Source organism: Motacilla alba, chromosome 2 (genome assembly GCF_015832195.1).
Source record: "Motacilla alba alba isolate MOTALB_02 chromosome 2, Motacilla_alba_V1.0_pri, whole genome shotgun sequence".
Classification (NCBI taxonomy): domain Eukaryota; kingdom Metazoa; phylum Chordata; class Aves; order Passeriformes; family Motacillidae; genus Motacilla; species Motacilla alba.
Window position 1 is genome coordinate 130,051,395 of NC_052017.1, and position 13,070 is coordinate 130,064,464.

A 13,070-nucleotide genomic window follows, 5' to 3' on the forward strand; every position below is an offset into this window, starting at 1 on the left:
CGCCGGAAAGCTTACGGTCCAGAGGGCGACCCGACATGACAGCCGCAACCTCATTTGGGACTTGACCACTATCTGCACCCACTCTTGGCGACATAGGCACCCACAAAACCCCACACTCTAGGTTTGGGGGTGTTATTTGAGATATTTATAGTGACATAGTCGGGCCGCCTATGTCACTCCAGCTGGGGCACGACGGGCAGCCGAGATGGGCGGCGAGACGCAAGGAGCGCGCAAATACCCGCGGCCGGCAGTGGGACGGGGGGCGTCGAGCTGTTCTCGGAGGGAAAAGTCACCTTAGGTGACGCGGGGGGAGCGGGGGGCGTCCTGTCACTTTAAAGCCCAGTTGCTACCCAAACACAAGTAAACAGTGGGGCCGGCACGGCGGGGCGGGCCGGGGCCGGGGCCGGGGCCGGGGGCGGTCCCGTCCCGTCCCGTCGGGGCGGAGCGGCGCGGCCCCGAGCGCGGGGCTGTGCGCGCCGCGGGGTGGGCCGGCGGCGGCGGCGGGCGGGCGGGGACAGCGCTCCACGCCAGTCACCGCTGAAATGTGATGGACCGGGCAGGGGGCGGCTCAGACTCGCGTCGAGCCTCGCCGGGGTCGAAGGCGGGAGGCTGCGGGCGGGAGGCGGCGGTCTATGCCGGGGCCCCGGGCGGCCAGAGCTCCCAGCCGCCGCCCAGCCCTCCGCAACATGCCGGTCGCCGCCGGGCCCCGGCCCCGCTGAGCGCCTCCGCTCTGGATGTAATGTCTCCGTGAAGGTGCCGCTGCCGCCGCTTCAGCTTTGCCCCCGGAGGAGCAGCAGGCTGCGGTAGGTGAGTGGCTCCGGGGCCCGCCCTGGCCGCTGCCGTCGGCGGGAGCGGGGTGGCCGCCCCGGGAGCGGAGCGTGAGCTCAGCCGGGAGCGCAGGGCCGCCGGGTTTACTTTCAGTTCGCAGCTCCGCGGCGGCTTGGGGTGCGGGTGTCCCCCCTGCACGCCGCGGGCGCGTTGGGGCGAGGCCAGGCGACGGCAGCCTCCCGGGATGCGCTCTCGATGTCCTTCACGCGAAACTCCGGGCAGGGAGCAGCCGGTCCGTGCACGGACTGCGAGCTAAGCCGCGGGTCACGCTGGAGAAACCTCGGCCGGGGGAAACACCTGGCTGCGCGGGCAGCGGCGGCCGCGGCTTCGGGTGGGGCCGTCGGGGAGCGGAGGCGAGCCGGTGCCCACCCGTCCCCTCGGTAGGACGGCAGCGCCTTTGGGGCACGGTCCCGGCCCCGCCGAGGGAGAGCGGGGAGCGCGGGCCGGCCCAGCAGGTCGGCGGCAAGCAGGTAGAGAGGGCTGTCCTGGCACCGGACTTAATTTAATTAAGCTCTCTGAATGGAAAGGGAAAAGGAAGTGCCAAGGTTTAAGTAACATCCGTTTTTGGTTGACTTTCAACCTCTCCGTCCCAACACACCTTAATATAAACGGCCTTAAAATCGCGTTCGAAGGCGCTTTCTATTCTTTTTTTGATACGTTTTACTAAAGTTACTTCCAAATACAAATAGCAGGATATGTACCACCGTTCAGACAGAAGTGTAGATTTAGACGTTTCTGCCTTAAAATGAGGATTTCGTGTTCAGAATACTTTTCTTAGAGTTGGTTCTTGGACACCAAAACGAGCGCGGTGCATTGACACCCCCATACACAGCCATCAAACGCGGCTGTAACAGAGGGAGTCTGCCCTACAGGAACACTGCTCCTACCTCGGTCATAGCTCCCAGCCGGTGGCTCCGAAACCCAGCCTCAAATAACCGGGATGGAGGCAGGAGCCGCAGGAGCAGCCAACGAAAAGTGATTTAATTGCTTCTGTTTCGGTTCCTCGCGGAAAGCGAATAGGAACTCACACTACGACATCTTTAAAAATGAGTCTCTATATATAACCACCCCCCCACAATTAAACGAAAAGATCGCCATATATAATAGTATCGATAACTGTCCCCGGTGTCGATACAATCACAAACGAGGAAAACTGGGCAGCAGCGGAGGAAACTCCGGAAAGCCACGACTCGAGGCAAGCGAAAACAGGAGCAGGCAGCACTGCATTTCACACCCGACCTCCTTGCCACATTTTTTTCCCTCAGTCGGCGAATTGTGCTGTGCCACAAACGTGGAGGGAAAGGTGTTTTAGGGAAAAAAATCGAAAATTATCTTTGCAGCCGGAGTGCGCGCGGTGCCAGCGGAACGGCAGGAGCCGGGCGGCAGCGGCCCGGGAGGCAGGGACACCGCTCACGGAGCGCGGGCTCTGCACTCGGAGAATTTCCTTCATTTTTGTTGTTGTTTGGAGAGGGTGGTTTTAGGATTTTTGCGGGGGGAGGTTCTCTTGTTTATTTTGGAAACTGCGCGTTACCGGACCCTCCACACAAATCCCTCGAGGTGCTGGGTCACCCTCGGCCCTACCTCTTGTTTACAGGCCCGGAGAGACCCCGGCGTTTGCTTTGGCCGCTCTCTTGGGTCGCGGCAGCCTCTTGGCTGCTGGAAGTGAACCCTCAACGAAAGCAAAAAAAAAATAAGGAAACGGCAGGGGCTTGCCCCCGGCGCCGATGTCCCCCTGCCCCGCGGGAGGGGGGAGCGTCGCCCCGGGTCCGCCGAGGGGACCCCCCTGCGACGGGAGCAGCGGGCCCGGCGGTTTCGGTTGAATGGGCTGAGTGAAACCCTCTGACAGTCACACACCGCTCATTAGCTCACGGCCCCGCCGCTCCGGCGAAGCTCCCGGCCGAGGGACGCCCGAGGGGGTGCGGGGGGCTCGGCCGCACGGCTCCGTCCCGCCGGGGCTGCGGTCGCCCTTCTCGGCCCTGCGGCGCGGAGGGAGCGGGCTGCGGGGCAGCGCCGTGCCGGACGGCCCTCGGCGGGCCGGGGAGGCCTCCGGGCCGGCCGCTCTTCTCGCCGCCGCTCGGATGGCTGCTGCGCGGGGGGCTGGGTAGGAGGTGTGCGTGCGGGGTAGGGGCTCCTTTGCTCTCCTTCGGTTATCTTGATAAATGAGTTGTTGTTGAAGGAAGAAAAATAAGCAACGGAGCTAGGACGAACGCGGGGTTTATTCCCCCCCGCTCCGCCCCCCGGGCCTGACTCGGCTCTCCGTGAACACCCTGCTGTATCCCGGGGAGGCCCCAGCCAGGAGGGGTCGGGGTCGGGGCCTCTGCGCCCGCAGGAGGCCGGGCGGAGGGTGGGAGCGACGCCGGGGGCCAGGTCGGCGCGGGGGGCAGGAGGGAGGCGGCTCCGGGGTCCCCGAGGTGGGCGCTGGGGGGGAAGGTGGCTGGGCGACGGAAAACGGAGAGGCTTCGTCCCCGGCCGCGTCTCCGTTCCGTCTGTATTTTTACACGATTCGTTTAATTTGAATTTGCTGCGCCTTCGGTTGGGTCGGTGCTGGGTTTTCTCCTTTTTGTGTAATTTGGGGTGGTTGTTTGGGGAACGCTATTTTTATTTATTTATTTCCTACGCTTTAGCTTCTCCGGTCGAAGCGATCGCGCCGTGGGTCGGTGTCGGCCGCCGGTCCCGGCGGAGAACGGGAGGCTGTGCTGCGGCGGGGTACTGGGGCCGGGAAAGGCAGCGCCCCGGAGCCGTGCCTGGCCCTCCCTGGCTCCGCTGCTGCGCTCGCCTCGGCTAAGGAGCACCACGCTGCTCTCAGTAAAAGTCTCTCTCTCCTCCTTTCTCCCTCTCTCTTCCTAGGATTTTCTCCTGGTCTCGGAAACCCATCAGAGGCACCAGCTGCTCCGCCGGCTCGCGCCCACCTCGGGAAGATGGGAAGCAAGGCTCTGCCAGCCCCCATCCCGCTGCACCCGTCCCTGCAACTCACTAACTACTCCTTCCTCCAGGCTGTGAACACCTTCCCCGCAGCGGTGGACCAGTTGCAAGGTCTGTACGGACTCAGCGCCGTGCAAACCATGCACATGAACCACTGGACATTGGGCTACCCCAATGTGCATGAAATCACCCGCTCTACCATCACGGAGATGGCGGCGCAGGGCTTGGTGGACTCCCGCTTCCCTTTCCCCGCGCTCCCCTTCGCCACGCACCTCTTCCACCCCAAGCAAGGGGCCATCGCCCACGTCCTCCCAGCATTGCACAAGGACAGGCCCCGCTTTGACTTTGCCAACCTGGCCGTGGCCGCCACGCAGGAGGACCCCCCCAAGGTGGGGGAGCTCGCCAAGCTGAGTCCCGGACTGGCCTCGCCCCTGTCGGGCATCAGCAAGCTGTCCCCGGACAGGAAGCCTTCCCGCGGCCGCCTGCCCTCCAAGACGAAAAAGGAGTTCATTTGCAAGTTCTGCGGCAGGCACTTCACAAAGTCCTATAACCTCCTCATCCACGAGCGAACCCACACGGACGAGCGGCCTTACACCTGCGACATCTGCCACAAGGCTTTCCGGAGGCAGGACCACCTGCGGGACCACCGGTGAGGGACCACCACGGCCGAGGTCGTGCCGTGGGCAGCCGGGGTGGGGTGAGCAGCTCGAGGGGGATGAGATTCAGCGGCTCCAGGAGCCAAGGAAAAGCCCCCGGCTCAGATTCGGAGGCCGCGGAGGGACCAGGGCAGCCGAAACCTGCGCTTTGTGTGGGAAGGGAACCGGCCTGAGGGAGAGCTGGAGGAGTTCACAGCCGGAGATGAAGATCCCGGGGCTTTTGTGCTTCTGAGTCATGACCCTGGGGGGTGCAGGAGCAGGACGGGTCGCAGGTGGGCGCTTCCCTGCTGATCCCCCGGCCATCTCCGCACGCTGCGGCCCGTGCTCAGAGGCGCCCGCGGCCGCAGGGCTCAGAATCCTCTCCGCCTTCGGAGAAGAGCGGGCTCGGGTCCGGCCGGCAGCGCAGATGCTGTCCCGGTCTGGCACCAGAGAGTGCAGTCACACTTCGATACGAATTACTGCAAATGTTTTGAACCGGCCAAGAAGTTTAACCACACAGAATAGTAACGGGGAAAGGAAGGAAGAGAAGGGTGAGGGTATCTAGGAGAGGGGGTCGAGTGTGGGGAAGCGGGGTCTGGGGTTGCGGGGCCCACGCGCCTCCGGCAGCGCTGCTCACCCCACGGGTTGCCTTCCAGGTACATCCATTCCAAAGAGAAACCCTTCAAGTGCCAGGAGTGCGGGAAGGGCTTCTGCCAGTCAAGGACCCTGGCGGTCCACAAAACCCTACACATGCAGGTGAGCCCGCCCTTCCCAGGCCTCTCAACGCGTGTGCCGCCGGCGCTGTTCCGGCCCGGCCCGGTTCGGCTCGGCTCGGCTCGGCCCGCCGCGGGGAGGGGCGGTGGCCACCGGGGGAACAGGGCTCTGGTGCGGAGGGGGGTCCGGCACTGGACGGCCCCGTGGGTCCGCGGGGGAACAGCGGCCCGTGATTACCCCCGCGGCCGCGGGAGACCCGCGGATAAACGGCGGGATTGGGAGACGGGCTTAACGACACGGGGACGCGGTTGGCGGCGGGGAGTGAGCCCCGGGCTCGGGTTTGTCCACGCCGCTGCTTCGAGGCGTTTTTCGTTGAGGGCTGCAGCCGTGCCCGGAGGCGGCGGCAGGCGCGGGGCAGCGGGGCGGCCCGGCCGCGGGATGCGGAGCGGAGCGGAGCGGAGGGACAGCCGTGGCGGCCGGGCGGGCAGCGGGTGTCCCGGGGCGGGAGGGCGGTGCGGAGGCTGTTTTCCGTGTGCCCCAGGGGCGCGGAACATCACTAGTCGAGAACGATAAAATGAATAATCCTGCTTTTGGGGCAGGATAGGGAGAGGTGGGCGGCCGCCCAGCCGCACGGGGCTCCTCTCGTTCGTGTCCTCCCCCGATATCTCAAGTTGTGCGTTGCGGTGAGAAAAAGTGCAGTAATACGTTAAACAAGGTGGTTTGTGAAGGATTAATCCTTTGCTTGCTTCAAATCTGAACAGGAATCTCCACACAAATGCCCCACATGTGGAAGAACCTTTAATCAAAGAAGTAACCTGAAAACTCACCTTCTTACCCATACAGACATCAAGCCCTACAACTGTGAGCAGTGCGGCAAAGTGTTCAGGCGAAACTGTGATCTACGGCGGCACAGTCTAACTCACACCCCGCGGCAGGACTTCTAGAGCAGCCAGGGACCCGCGCCCGCTCCGGCAGCTCCAGCTTGCCCACTTTACTCATGGAGTGTATTGTAGGAACTCACAGACGCGCACACACACACACGGAGACACGCACGCAGACTCGGGGCCAAGCCTTCCTACCACACGTCTGCGAAACTCGTTTAGAGAGTGCGGACTGCAGGATCGGGCCCCTCTCCAACCCACACCCAAGCGTAAAGCTCATCTTGTAGATAATCGCGGCTCATTTTAGAGCTCTGTACAGAACGTGTTTTTTTCTTTGTTTGTTTGTTTTGTATCGTGTCAGAAGCACATCGATAACAAATCATGGAGGCAAAGTATCTCTTTAAAAAGTTATTTCAAAATAAATCTTTTTTTTTTTTTTTTTCCCCAAATACCTCCCGCCTTCTTGTATTATTCTCTGAGCATTTGGGCTTTTTTTTTCCTGCTGTGTCAATGCAATGGCAAAGCATATTGAATAAATTTCCTAGCCGGGTAATTGTACTGTCACAACAATTTTGGTGATCGCTTTTGTTTGGTCTGTTCCACTGTCGCTGTTGTGTTATCTATTGTTAAGTAAAATGAAAGTGCCTTATTTGAGAGTTTATAGCTCTATTACTTAATAGTATGAATGTCTAAATATTAACTTCTGTACCTTTTTTTTCTAATTTTCCCGAACGATTTTTTTAAAAAGAAGAAAAACAAAGAAATACTTGGAAATAAACAGATCTTAGGAAATAATGCATAGAGCCGTTCTTACGCCAAAGCGGCTTATTAGTAACTTATTTGCAATCAGGCCGTATATCGTAAAAGTTATCCCTCTCGCAGGGATTGCAGCAGGCAGCCTCCTGCCTGTAGACTTTGGACACGGGCAATTCACCCGCCTAGACAGGGACTTTATCCTGCAGAAGACGATTCTTTCCCGGCAGCTCTGGAAGCAAACAGCAAGGCGCCAATTCCGCCCTCCGCCCCGGGCTCATCCGCGGGCCGTGGCAGCGCTGCGGCACTGGGAGCAGGGATCCCCTCACCCCGTCCCCCTCCTCCATCTGCAGTGCCGAGCAGAGTCACGCCCGGGGGTTGGACGGAGAGGGATTGTTCCCCCCTCTCGGGAGACCCTTACCCCACCGCGAGGGCCCCAGGCGCTCCCCGCCGGCGTGGCTTTCGGCGACCCAGCATGTCCCCCCATGGGCCGCACGCTCAGTGCCTGCACCCGGTCTGCAGCCGGCAGGATGGTGGCACTGCACAACGGGCTCTTCTCCCTCGCCATCCTTGCAAGCCCCTCATCGGTGCCTGCGGACTCTTCTGGAGGGGTGTGGTGCCAACATTGAAGCATTTTCCCTGATACATTGCAGGGCGACTTGGATGCGCATCCCCTCATTACCATCCCACTGCTCTTGTCACTCCTGGCACCCTCTCCACAGTGTCTTGAATAGTTTGGGGCCCCATAAATTGCTCTTTCTCAGGCTGGGGGTAACCATCATTCCCTACTCCTCTGCCAAATGAAGGACCAGGTTAGAATGGCAAGGAGAAATCTTTTCCTCAGGCCCAGGGAGCCCTGTCCAAGGAGAGAGCAATCTCCTTGCACCCAGTTCAGCAGAGAGGGCTTCACCCCTGGGCTCCATCTAGCAGGGTACCAGAGCTCCAGGCTGGTCCATCCATGGGAAGGATCACAGATCCTAGCATGCCCAAAAGCAGCAGGTGCTGACACAATCTTGCGGGGCTTCACTGTCACCACGCCTGATCCTCGCTGGTCCTTCGGCAGGGAACGCTGCCTGGACGCTGTTAATGAGCAGCGAGTCAAACCCAGCAGTGCCTGGGCTGCAGTCAGAAAACTGGTGCAGAAAGCTCTGCGTTACTGCCAGCACTGCCTCCACAGAAGGCTACCACGGGGCAGGGTCTGCAAGCCAGCCCTGCTCTGCCCCAGACCAGGCAGCCAGGTGAACTTCCACTGATATAGCAGATTTGACAGTGCCAAACTCAAAATTTCTTATGTGGTCAAGGCCTATGTCTCCATCTGCTCCTGTCCAGGAAGATGGGGAAGGAAAGAATGTTTCTGCAGCCAGAAATACTCATCTGCGGGCTGAAGAGCAGCCTCCTTAGTCAAAGTTTATGTCAGTGCCATCTGGTCTCTTCCTCTTCACTGCCTGTGAACTTTCACCCCTTCTTTGCTGGGGTGCTGCATCCCTAGAAATATCTTTTCTCACACCCCACCCTGCTGTGTTGGCAGTCCTCGTTCTCCCTCTTCAAAATGCTTCTCTCTCCACACTGCTCCTCTCCAAACCTCTCTTCATGGGCATCTTTTCTTTTGCTCCCTCTTCATGGGCATTTTCCCAATATCTGATGCCTTCCCGTCTGACTGATTCTTCTACTCTCAGTGCATTCCTGTTCTCTCAGTAGGTTATTTCCTCTAAGTTTCTTATTGTTCTCTGAATTCCTGTCCCCAGGCCGTTTTACGTCCCCAAGTACGCACAGCAAGGCTGGGATAACTCCGTTTGAATAAACACTCCTGTCAGGATACATATGGGCTCAGTCCGCTCCTCATAGGCCAAGTTCTGTGTGAAGTTTGTTTGGAAAGAACTTAATCAGATGAGCAATATCAAAGGACAAAATTAAAGTGATTGTATATAGCTAAGGTTTTATTTAATTGTTTGAGGTTGCTTGTTTAATAATCTTCCCCCTGAGCAGACACAGACTGCACATTTTTCCTCTGAGGATTTCTAAAGTTCAGCAGCCAGAAAAAAAACCCAAATTACTGGAGCAGGTCAGTGACGAGCATCTCTAACTGTTGGTCCATGAACTTATTTTATCTTTAAACCAGTAGCTATAATCTTAAAATGTCAGAGAATGATCTTGTGTTTCTCTTTACTATCAATTCACTTGCCTATAGCACTGCCACACCCCATTCACTTTTAAAAAATTCATCCCTCCCTGGAAAATTTCAGAGGCAGCTATAAAGAACATGTTAAAATACACATATGGTTTGTTGGTTTTAGACCTGTTGGGAACAGAAACAAGCTCTGTAAAGCTACTTTTCGGGCAGGGCTAGGATTTTTATAGCCATAAAGTTCCATCCTGACTTTCACAATGCAAACAGTAAATACAGCAATATCCCTGTGACTGCCATTTGTGCCTTTGTGAAGTATCCTCCTTCCCCCTGGAAGTTCTCTGCTCAGTCACAGAACACAGCACACAGCTCCATGCTTCTGCAGTTTCCCAGAGCTTCCCAAACCACCTGCCTCCTGCTGCTCTGTGTTACTCTCTCTCATTGCCCCTTCTTTTTTGGCACTGCTTATTTTTTGCCTGCACTGGCATGGGCTGATTCTGCATCTTTTGCTGTGTTAGAGGCAGCAGCTGCACGGCTGTAGCAGGAAAAAGAACTAGCTGTGCTACATACCAGGGAGAAAAGAACAAGACATAATAAGAATGTCACAATAATCTACTTTTTTAGGGGCAAATTATATCCCTTTAAGTTGCATCTGAAAACTGAGCTTTTTGCATATCAGTTGCTGAAACAGACACTGTCCACAGCTGATGGCAGAGCAGCTCAGCCCAGCTAATTGTGCATAAAGCTTTTCTGTGCAGTAAATATTACTTAGCAATGGCATGTCATGCTATTCCAGCCAGCACAGACTGTATCTGATGCAGTGCAAATTTGCTGGCAAAGCCCAGCTTTATATCAGTACCACCTTAGCGCAGATCTAAGTGTCAAACACCCAGCAGCAGCCCAGGAATGTGGCATGTCTGGGTCTAGGGACTGGTGCCTAGGGTCCCTTAGAGTAAAACATGTGAAAAACCACTATTCAACTCCTCTCTGCCTTCTCTCCCTTTCCTTTTTCCTCTTCCTTCTTCCTTCTCACTGCTCTGCTTTTGGATGTTTGCTTCAGGAGTTACTTCTCTTACCCCAGACATCCTGTACTACACCCTGCCACCTGCCGAGTCTTACCTCCATCTCACCTTTTCCCTCCTGTTTCTTTTTTGTTTTCCCATGTCTCATCCCACATTTCAATCTCTTTTCCAGTGCAGCTTCCTAGACTTAGACTTTTTGGTTTCCTCTTTCGAGCCACTCCAACTTCTACTTGTTGCCTCACTCTGTCCTTCAGCTACCAGCCCATATGAGCTCCTCTCTCTTCCCTGACCCAGAGTTCATGTCCCTTGTGTGGTACTTCTCACACACTGCTTGTTCTTCCTTGCTGATCCCATTAACTGATGCACTGTCCACATGACACTCAGGAGACATCAGAACAGGTGCCATAGATGTACTTGGACCATTTTAAGCATGCTGGCTCTGACTCAAAGCCAGCAGCATAGTCCCAGGAGGACCAGGGCCGGTGGCACATGCAGCTGGTGGCAGCCTGAGCTGCTCAGGGTGGAAGCATTGCTGTCAGCAGCACTGCAGTCCCCTAACTACATGGCTCCCATGAAGATCAAGAGGAGCCAGTGATTTCAGGTACAGTGTTCTAGCCCCAGAATGTCAGGACTGAGTTTGCAGTTATTCAGCTAAGCTGCACTCGTGTCTCAGAGCCTCTAATCATTCCGTGCTTCTAATACTGTAACTGCAGATAGTCTTCTATACATAAAGTGTAGACCAGTGACTGGATTTACCAAACTGTATTACACAAGGGTTTAGGTATATGTTCCTTTATTTTAAAATTGTACTGAGTTTATAGCTTGTTTTTCTCTCCTAATGGCATATTTCTTCCTTCCTACTTATGTAAACTTGTATTAGTTCTTTTTCCAACTTATACCAGTGCAGTTGTGGCAAAAATAGGGTAGCTACCGACCAAAAAGTTATTTTTATTGAAATTATTAGAAATACTTATTTACATTCCAAAGAAAGGCATCATGTCTACAGAAAACATTGATTTTAATATCTATTTTCAAAAATTCAGGTGCAGATGTTTATGAAACTTTTTACTAGAAACTCCTAGTTTATCAAATGAGATGTGAAAATATCTACACTGAAAACAGTATGCATCTTTCCTAGATCTGCAGAATTAAGGCAATGGAAGTGTAAGCTGCTTCCTCTTCTTAGAGCCCCCCTTGCAAGCCTGAACACTCTCTCCCAGGTGCAACTTTCAAACGTTATTTGGGACTTCATGATGAGTGGAGCAGGACCCAAAAGCATTGGGTGAGACCCAAAAGCAGTGGTCTTGCACCTTCATGCTTACACAGTCAAGCTGGAGTGGTTCATGGTCACCTTTCCCTGAGAAAGTTTCTTCCTCTGTCATCACCAGGGCAGACCTTTGCAGTACAGATTGACCAAAAAGGCTTAATCTAAAGTTTACAGATACAGAAAATACCAAGCTCCACCTGAAGTGAGTGATGTATGCAGCAGGGCCCCCTTGGCCTGGCGGCATCACTGGGGAGAGCACACTGGCTGTGTCCCCAGCCCACGGGCAGGCAGGGGACAGGCGGGGGACAGCAGGCAGGGGGACAGCAGGCAGGGGGACAGCAGGCAGGGGGACATGGCTCCAGTGGCGACCCTGCATGCTGTGCTGGGCGATGCAGTGGCCCCAGGGGATGGACAGATATCTCTTCTCAGACCTGTCAATGCTGGCTGAAGGTGGCATCTCTCCTGGCTGCAGGCTACCGCCAACCCCAGCAGCCAGGCCGTGCAGCCATCACAGGGCTGGCTTGGATTTGGGGCCATGAGGGACACTCCTACAAGCTGTCCTCCATCTGGACCACAGTGAAAGGGGGTTGAAGAGGGTGCTGGGCAGTCTCTGGGACAACTAGGATTGGCCAAGTAAATCCCCAGGCCTTCAGACTGTATTTGAAATCAGCCTCCTCTCAGTAGGAGAAGGGGAGCAGCAGGACTTCTGCTTTCCTGAAATTCTTGTAGGATCCAGAGAGTGGCTCCATCGCCTCACATGGCTGAGGGCTGCAGCTAGGAGAAGATTACAAACCCCAGGTCTTTTGACTTTCCCTTTCTGCAGAAATCCCCCAGATTTCTGGCTTCAAAACAAGCTCACTTCACCTTGCCTGCAGACCAGGGATGGGATCAGGAAGGAAACCTGCTGGCAGGGCGGTGCCGGTGGTGCCGTGCCCCCGGCAGTGCTGCGGGACTCCCGCTCCCCCAGGCAGCGCCTTGACCTGAGGCTCCCTCACCGTGTGCTTGTGAGGCCTCTCCTACACGCCGGGGCATTTTGGAGACCCATTTGTTCATCTGGGGAAGTGGATTGGCTGATTGCTTGCTTTTCTTTTTTCAAGTGTAAAAGGAAGCAAAACCTTTATTTCTTTTTTTCCCCTCAGAGATTGTTTATAAGGCATTATCTCTACTGCTGCCGGCTGCCATCCTTTGGCGTCACTAGCACTCAGTGCACTGAAGATGCCTCAAGGTGTGTCAGCCGTGCCTCACGTCAGTGCGCCTTGATGTATCTCCTTGGCTGGGATTGAAAGGTACAGTTTCTAAATCTCCCGGTGACCCAATTTGCATGGATCACTGGTGCGCTAGAATGTAGCTACTCCTTCCCATCGTGTTAATGCAAGTTTGCCTGCCTTCAAAGCAGCCTGGCCTCCGTGTGCTGAGCACAAACCCGGGGCTCGCGCTTGGCTCTCCGTGCGGAGCGGGCCCGGCTGCTTCAGGCTGAGCGTCTCCCACACAAGTGGCATGCTTTAGGTGTTTTCATTGCTATATCGAAGTCCCTTTATTTAAACATTGTAAATTCTTTTGCTTGATAAACATAGGCGGACAGCTGGATTATCTTAATCTTGGGGCTTGCAGTCAGCAAGCACAGTGAATGCTCCCAGGTTGCGGAGGCACCCTCTCCTGCCCGGCTCCCGTGGGCTCCCCGCAGCTGGGCTGGGCAGCAGGGCTCAGCTCAGGGTGTCCCCTGGAAAAGGACAAAACGCCTGCGGGGGAGCAGCCCGACACCGCCTATGGTCCCGGGCTGCCTGCCGGAGTGTCCCTGGAGCCAGCCCTGGGGACAGCCCTAATAAACGCTTCCAGCAGCCCTGTGGCTCCCCGCGCACTGCCCTGTCTGCCGCACGCTGGGATGGGAAGCAGGGTGGCGGGAAGGCAAACCCTCAGGGGCCC

General features: G+C 56.3%; 1 protein-coding gene across 3 annotated transcripts; it reads left to right on the forward strand.

The window, feature by feature from the left end:
* Positions 1-501: 501 nt before the first annotated feature.
* Positions 502-6,971, forward strand: OSR2 (odd-skipped related transciption factor 2). Of its 3 annotated transcripts, none has more exons than XM_038129806.1 (4): positions 502-803; positions 3,676-4,399; positions 5,042-5,141; positions 5,861-6,971. In XM_038129806.1, the coding sequence occupies exons 2-4, from the start codon at positions 3,747-3,749 to the stop codon at positions 6,041-6,043; spliced, it is 936 nt and encodes a 311-aa protein (XP_037985734.1). In that variant the 5' UTR covers positions 502-803; positions 3,676-3,746; the 3' UTR covers positions 6,044-6,971. The 3 variants fall into 3 exon arrangements, with proteins under 3 accessions (XP_037985734.1, XP_037985733.1, XP_037985735.1); XM_038129805.1 differs by having other exon boundaries at positions 502-807; positions 5,861-6,970; XM_038129807.1 differs by having other exon boundaries at positions 503-807; positions 5,943-6,971.
* The last annotated feature ends 6,099 nt before the right edge of the window (positions 6,972-13,070 follow it).